The following is an 8817-nucleotide window of genomic DNA, read 5'->3' as shown; positions in this document are numbered from 1 at the left end:
CTCTGTTTCCAACGCGTCAATTTGTTGTTGACTGCCCAAGAATAGTCGATGGCCTCCATGGATGTGATCCGCGTATCTTGAGTTTGCTTCCCATATGATGCCTTGAGCGCATCGGCCGGTCTCGTCAGCACCACCGACGTTCAATGTTTCCAACATCCACATCCTCAAATTATCATATCCAAATACGTATAAAATTCTTCGAACAACGACTTCCTCCTCGAAGTACGTTAGAGTTAGGCAATTTGGACTACAATCCCTCCTTTTTCGGACTCTACAGGGAGTACATATTTCCATCGAGAGAAACCTGTAACAAAATCAAACCAGTTACGGATCAAATCCTAACAAATCGACGATTAACAACAAACACCTCTTAAATCTAAAATCGCATTAACAAATGAAATCATCAAATAAACTATTGGAGAGGGTAAAAGTTGAATGAGTGTTGAATGAGTAGGTGGAAGAAAGAGAAAATAATGTGAAGTGAAAAAAGTGTTGTTGAATGTTTAAACCAATTTACCTGGTCTAACAACTAACAAGTTGTCAATAGTATTCACAATTGCTCTATTTTTTTTGTCATTTACCATATCTAATTGACTAACAGATTGTCACACATAACTATCCACAATTTCTTTATTTATTTTTTCTAATTGCATTTTGCTAAGTCCCACACACACACCACAGCCTTCGCTACTTTTTTAAAAGGCAAAACCATCCATCCAATCACCACCACCACCATTCCCCACCACCACCACCACCATTCCCCCCCCCCACAACCACCACCACCACCACCATTCCCCACCCCACCACCACCACCATTATTCAATTGATTATTAAGCCAAGCGTTGTGGACCTGGACATTACCAAGCTCAGCCTCCAAACGCTGAATCTCTGTTTCCAACGCGTCAATTTGTTGTTGACTGCCCAAGAATAGTCGATGGCCTCCATGGATGTGATCCGCGTATCTTGAGTTTGCTTCCCATATGATGCCTTGAGCGCATCGGGCGGTCTCGTCAGCACCACCGACGTTCAATGTTTCCAACATCCACATCCTCAAATTATCATATCCAAATACGTATAAAATTCTTCGAACAACGACTTCCTCCTCGAAGTACGTTAGAGTTAGGCAATTTGGACTATAATCCCTCCTTTTTCGGACTCTACGGGGAGTACATATTTCCATCGAGAGAAACCTGTAACAAAATCAAACCAGTCACGGATCAAATCCTAACAAATCGACGATTAACAACAAACACCTCTTAAATCTAAAATCGCATTAACAAATGAAATCATCAAATAAACTATTGGAGAGGGTAAAAGTTGAATGAGTGTTGAATGAGTAGGTGGAAGAAAGAGAAAATAATGTGGAGTGAAAAAAGTGTTGTTGAATGTTTAAACCAATTTACATGGTCTAACAACTAACAAGTTGTCAATAGTATTCACAATTGCTCTATTTTTTTTGTCATCTATCATATCTAATTGACTAACAGATTGTCACACATAACTATCCACAATTTCTTTATTTATTTTTTCTAATTGCATTTTGCTAAGTCCCACACACACACCACAGCCTTCGCTACTTTTTTAAAAGGCAAAACCATCCAACCAATCACCACCACCACCATTCCCCCCCCCCCCCCCCCCCCACCATTCCCCCCCCCCACCACCACCACCACCACCACCACCACCATTCCCCACCCCACCACCACCACCATTATTCAATTGATTATTAAGCCAAGCGTTGTGGACCTGGACATTACCAAGCTCAGCCTCCAAACGCTGAATCTCTGTTTCCAACGCGTCAATTTGTTGTTGACTGCCCAAGAATAGTCGATGGCCTCCATGGATGTGATCCGCGTATCTTGAGTTTGCTTCCCATATGATGCCTTGAGCGCATCGGGCGGTCTCGTTAGCACCACCGACGTTCAATGTTTCCAACATCCACATCCTCAAATTATCATATCCAAATACGTATAAAATTCTTCGAACAACGACTTCCTCCTTGAAGTACGTTAGAGTTAGGCAATTTGGACTACAATCCCTCCTTTTTCGGACTCTACAGGGAGTACATATTTCCATCGAGAGAAACCTGTAACAAAATCAAACATCAAATCCTAACAAATCGACGATTAACAACAAACACCTCTTAAATCTAAAATCGCATTAACAAATGAAATCATCAAATAAACTATTGGAGAGGGTAAAAGTTGAATGAGTGTTGAATGAGTAGGTGGAAGAAAGAGAAAATAATGTGGAGTGAAAAAAGTGTTGTTGAATGTTTAAACCAATTTACATGGTCTAACAACTAACAAGTTGTCAATAGTATTCACAATTGCTCTATTTTTTTTGTCATCTACCATATCTAATTGACTAACAGATTGTCACACATAACTATCCACAATTTCTTTATTTATTTTTTCTAATTACATTTTGCTAAGTCCCACACACACACCACAGCCTTCGCTACTTTTTTAAAAGGCAAAACCATCCATCCAATCACCACCACCACCATTCCCCACCACCACCATTCCCCCCCCCCCACCACCACCACCACCACCACCATTCCCCACCCCACCACCACCACCATTATTCAATTGATTATTAAGCCAAGCGTTGTGGACCTGGACATTACCAAGCTCAGCCTCCAAACGCTGAATCTCTGTTTCCAACGCGGCAATTTGCTGTTGACTGCCCAAGAATAGTCGATGGCCTCCATGGATGTGATCTGCGTATCTTCAGTTTGCTTCCCATATGATGCCTTGAGCGCATCGGGCGGCCTCGTCAGCACCACCGACGTTCAATGCTTCCAACATGCACATCCTCAAATTAACATATCCAAATACGTATAAAATTCTTCGAACAACGACTTCATCCTCGAAGTACGTTAGAGTTGGGCAATTTGGACTACAATCCCTCCTTTTTCGGACTCTACAGGGAGTACATATTTCCATCGAGAGAAACCTGTAACAAAATCAAACCAGTCACGGATCAAATCCTAACAAATCGATGATTAACAACAAACACCTCTTAAATCTAAAATCGCATTAACAAATGAAATCATCAAATCAACAATCACTAACTAAGTGAAAACATTGACGAACTAAGTAACTCGCGTATCGCGTTAACATTTTTTTGAAGAAAACTCGCGTTAACATTAACAAATCAAAATCAGAAACGCTATAACAAAATGATAAATCAACTAAGTGAAATCTACGAACTAAGTGAAAAGTGATCATATCATGCTTGAATCCAAACTAAGTAACTCAAATTAAACCACAAACCGACGAACTAAGTAACTCGCATTAACATTAACAAATCAAAATCAAAAACACTATAACAAAATCACAAATCGACGAACTAAGTGAAAAGTAAAATCATATCATGCTTGAATCCAAACTAAATAAAGCAATCATTACAGGAACCAGATTCAATCGATAGAAACGGACCTGATTCTTCTTCCGGCGAGAGAGCACGAAGTGAGAGATGAGATACGAAATCAGTCCCCATTTTAAAATTTCTAGATTTTGGTTCCTCCCTCGTAGTTACAGCTGAAATAATTTTTTTTTATTTTTATAAATAATTAACTCATTTGAATAATTTCACATCAAGGGTGCGTTTGATTCGTAAAACAGCAAGGACTGGACAGAACAGTACAGAACAAGATAATACAGGACAGGACAAACCTGTACCGGAAAGATATAGGACGATAATATTTTTATATTCGAAAAATAAAATGGGTATTTTCGTATTTTTTATATTTGTACTTTGGACAAAAAGTTGTCTCGTGGTTTAGTGAGGGACAAAAAATCTTGTTTTTGCTCTGTCCCTTGCTATCTAGTTTGTCCAGTCCCATAACAAATTTCAAATCAAACAGAGTACAACAAAAGTTGTCCTGTCCAGTCCCCTATTTTTTAGCAAATCAAACGCACCCTAAGTTATATACCACATTATTTAAAATATGTTACATCATTATTTTTTGTGAAGTGACAATAACTTATAACTTATAAGAAATTGAGTTTGAGCTATGCCTTATGGAGCATACCATCTGATCAAAGTCAGATCTAAAGTTAAAAGCTCCTAAAATACAAGCTTGTTCATGTGAATCATGATTTCTAACGTAATCACAGAAATAAAATTTGACTCGCGCTTCATATAATCATACCAATTTGTTTTGTAGAATCTTATATGAAAGAGCAACAGCTACAATACTGTTTTGTAGAACCATCTCAATGACTGGTTTGTCGTGAAACAAAACTAAAGTTCGTGGAATTGAACACCCACGCGCGCACACACAAATTATGATTATATAGCTGAATAGAACACATTCAACAAAGGGGGAGGGGGGAACAAACGGGTACTCCATCTGGCCAAAATCACCAATTTGCAATTTAAGGTGTCTCACAAAACTTATGCAGTTATGCAAGTTAAGATTCATTCTAGACACAAAATAATACATGTACTTAGAAATAGCAGCATCCTGCATATTCAAAGCAAACGATTACATGGTATAAAGGTAGGGATAATATCTTATCATCTGAAGATCCCACTTCCAGTAAAACCAATAATCTATAGGCAAACAAGAATAGAGAACTGCAATTAAATCTAGGATATACATGAATTATGCAGCTTCAGTATCTTCATTGGAAATGCCGGTGTTTCTCTCTTTTCTTTAATGTACTTGAACACACTAACTAAATTCGCCAAATCATTCACTGGCTTTCATTTCCCCAGACATTGTCCCAATTACCACTTGGAGCAGTCTTTGGTCCCTCAATGTAGTTCATATTTCCAGAAGGATTGTGTGGTCCGTGAAGTGGATGTCCATTTGGACCTGGCGGATTAACCTTCTTAGTTTTGATCCCGAGCAATCGCAGCACAAATCTAGCTAGTTCTCCATACAACATGCCGGAGCGATCAAATAGCTGCAGCAAACACCATGTGATCATCTAAAATTAAACTATATTCACAACACATTAAAAAATGCAATTACGGAATGAGTTTCCAGAGTTGGAAAGTTCAAGAAAATAAAAATAGAATGACCAATGAGTCAAAATGAATATCAAACAGGGTAAAATAAGTGTATTCCTGCGACACACTGAAATAACACATCAGAAATCATACGTATATAAATCTATGATGTCACTTGTGCATTTATATAACTTATTAATCCAATGCTTCTTAACCTCAACTAACATTATACAAATACAAATTTAGATACAAAAATGGTGTATTCCAAACTGTCACGTTACCATAATAATTTGACACCAGAAATTATATTTGTCCATAATACCGAAGGACAACAGTTTCAGCATATACCTTTTACACAACTACTACTCCATCCTTAATTATAAGCAAAAGTTTGCTTTCTAGATTCATTGAATAATTAATGTATCTGGTCTATATTATATAGACCAGATTAATCAATTATTGAACGAATCTGAAAAGTTGACTTTTGCTTATAATTAAAGATGGAGGGAGTATCTAATATGAAATTTTGATTGGTTAAACAGAACTAAAAGTCAAACTTGAGAGTCTACGTAAACTAAAAAATAATGGACAAATTCACAAAGCATGAGACAGGTTCGTAGCTCAGCACATAAAAATAGCATAACAAGTTGAAAGTCCATAGGCAATTTGACAAATCACAAGGTTCAAAATTACTAATGAGTGAAAGTTGATAAGCTTTGGTGCTTCACCAAAACCAAAAAAAAATCACAACAATTAAAAACACACAAATAAAGCATATATGATTTCATTATTTTACTTTAATTTCAATCTTCAAACAACCAGTCATAGAAGACGGGTAAACAATTAGCAAATAAAAAAATCACAAGAGAATGATGAACACAAAACCTGGAGCATTGCGGTCATGAACAAATGGAAAGCCTGGGTGTTCTGGTCTATAAGTATTGATATCCGACCAAAAAAATTAACCACGCCTTGCATCTGTCATTAGAGGGAAATATATAAGTTCAACATGTGCCGAGCATATTTTTGGACAACAAATAACAAAAAATCAATATTCATATTAAAATAATCCAAAGGGGAAATAAAGGAGAGAAGCAATGGTGGGCAACAGTAACAGTAAGCAGAGTGCACAAAAATGCAGCTTAACTAACTGGATACTTCTAGATACAAGAAGTTTCATTACAGGCCGTTAACATGATTACTGTTTCTATTGGTGCCTTGTCTCACGTAGCTCACATACAATCCTAATTCCTAACTAATATAATGAACATAAAATTTTGATTTTTGCTCAAAAACATTCGAAGAAAAATATACCGTGCTAAATACAGTTTAGTTGGAAAAATAAAGAGAATTTTATCTAAAACAGACTAACAATTACAAATATGAAAGATGTCAGCGATAAAGAATTTTATGTGACTTAACAATCCAGTTTAACAAAATGGGACAAACATTGACATTGACCATGGTACATGTTGAATAATTATCCCTATGGAAGAAAAACTAAGTTCTGAAAGTATTATGGCTCACCACACGCAGCATAGAAATCCAAAATCCTGGCGGGGATGGAGGGGCGCCATATGGATTATTGGGATCTTGATCACCACCATAAGGACCAACTCCCATGCCATAACCACCCATTGGACCTCCAAGGCCACCGCCATACATTCCACCTCCTCCATACATCCCTGATGACCCATAAAGGCCACCGGCACCGCCATATCCTCCTCTGTACATACTGTTACCATACATTCCGCCGCCATACATTCCTCCGGCTCCTCCTAGCCCACCACCATAAGAAGAACCATACAATCCAGATCCATATCCAGAATTGTAATTCATTGTAGAACCATATCCTGCAGATTATAAGAAAAATAAAAAAAGATTCCTTCATATAAGAAAACAAGGAAAATATTGAAAGCACATGAAAGGCTACAAATAAAAACAAACGCACCGCCTAATGCACCGCCTCCATAGCTGTTAGTAGTTCCATAATTCTGCTCCCATGGCCTAGCGGGAACAGGCCTGGCAAGAGCAGTCCTATTAACAGCTGTATTTCGATCGGTAGCAGTAACAATTTCCCCAGGTTTTGCAGTCCCTGAAGCTTCAACAACATCACTTGTACTTCCACCTGATGGGGGTCTAAATGGCGCAGGACCAGATGAAGAACCCGCCCGTTCCCAAGGTTTTGGTGGAGGATTACTTGCTGCAACACAATTTTAGGTTATTCACATTATTTTTCTTAAAAACAAAACCTTTCAAAACTAACAATATTGTGAAGATTTAACCTAAAAAAAAAGAAAAAAATCAATCTTGTGAAAGATAAATTAGAAATAAACATAATTCAAATTCAATTACGTTGCTATCAGATTATCCTTATTCAAAATTTCACATACATACATACATATATAAATTGATGAATGATTTGGAAGAGAAACAGACATGCAAGTATGAATTTTAGGGTTCCGGAAACTTTGATAAAGACGATGATAGAGATACAATTGTGATTAATTGATATGGTAAAAAGGAATGAAACGCAAACCCAGATGAAAAAAGATTAAAATTTTATAATCTATGATGAATTAATTGAGAAAAAAAAAAAGTAAAATTGATGGGGGGAAAAGGAGAAAGAGAAGGAACCTGATGGTTGAGAATTAGAATCCATTTATTGATTAATTAAGTGATTATTGAAGAAGGGAAAACACCATGTAAACCCTTTCTCAATGAAGAAGTGATTATTGTTGATTTTGGGCTTTTTGAGAAGAAGAAGAAGAAGAAAATGGAAGGAAGGGGATGAATGAAGAATTTGTTACATCATCTTCAAACACTCGGTAATTGGGCCCCACCATTTGTCAACATTTGAGGTTTTTGGTTTGGTTATATAATCAATCACACACATGCTTTTAATTGCCAACTATGCATTGCACACCAATAACTAATTTGTCATCTGGTGGAATTATATAAAAAATCTATTTCAATTTTTATTACAAAATTAATTTATAAATATTGGGATTTTTTCTAGAAAACTTAACTCGATCGGTAGGAAAATGACATTATATATGCAGGGATCAAGTTCAAATTCCGGACACGTCACTTACTCACTTTAAAATGAAATTTCTAATCACGAGACTACTTAGATAAAAAAAATGTCAAAGTGATAAGGGTCACTTAGACCTTCCCAAGTAGGTGTGTTCGATTTTTAACTTCTTAATTCGGTTGAGAGAAAATAATTTTATTTTATTAGTCATCGCTAATAATAATAAAAAATTTGTATTTATATCATGGTTTGAATAATTAACCGACACATTACTGATATTATTAATATAGACATTTTCATTTGAGTTTGAATATGGGACTTTAATTTCACTCGCCACTTCTTCTGCGAATAAAAAAGGAAAATGCTAACTAGTGCCCCTGGGGCACTGGTTAAGGAGCTAAATAAGCTATGAATATATTGGAAATTGTGTAATCTACTTTTTATAAGTATAAAAAATGCTCTTTTCAATGCAAAAATTACTCCTTTTGATATCCTTAACTAGTGCCCCGGGGGCACTGGTTAGCATAACCCAATAAAAAATTATCTTTTATATGTTTTTTCATACAAAAAATATTGAATTGTTTAAGTGAACTTATAATAGATAATTGCATGATGGATAAATTGGCGAGTTGAGTTTGAAGTATCGAATAAAGGGTCATGTTAACATGTGTCATAAGAGCACATATTAAGATATTCTAATATAAAAATTATACATTTAATAATACAAAAAATTTAGGCTTAACTACACATTTGGTCTCTTACGTTTATTTTATGATTTAATTTGGTCTTTCACGTTTAAAAAGTATCAATTTGATTCC

The 8817-nt window shown here is 36.2% G+C and overlaps 1 protein-coding gene across 1 annotated transcript; it reads right to left on the bottom strand.

The window, feature by feature from the left end:
* Positions 1–4361: 4361 nt before the first annotated feature.
* On the bottom strand, positions 4362–7850 carry LOC123894090 (peroxisomal membrane protein 13). The gene is made up of 5 exons (XM_045943974.1): positions 7603–7850; positions 6917–7168; positions 6493–6818; positions 5851–5943; positions 4362–4919 (listed from the first exon to the last, which is right to left on the bottom strand). The coding sequence occupies exons 1-5, from the start codon at positions 7625–7627 to the stop codon at positions 4707–4709; spliced, it is 909 nt and encodes a 302-aa protein (XP_045799930.1). The 5' UTR covers positions 7628–7850; the 3' UTR covers positions 4362–4706.
* Positions 7851–8817: the final 967 nt, after the last annotated feature.

Source organism: Trifolium pratense, linkage group LG7 (assembly GCF_020283565.1).
Source record: "Trifolium pratense cultivar HEN17-A07 linkage group LG7, ARS_RC_1.1, whole genome shotgun sequence".
NCBI classification, from domain to species: Eukaryota; Viridiplantae; Streptophyta; class Magnoliopsida; order Fabales; family Fabaceae; genus Trifolium; species Trifolium pratense.
This window is presented reverse-complemented; position numbering and strand designations above follow the sequence as displayed.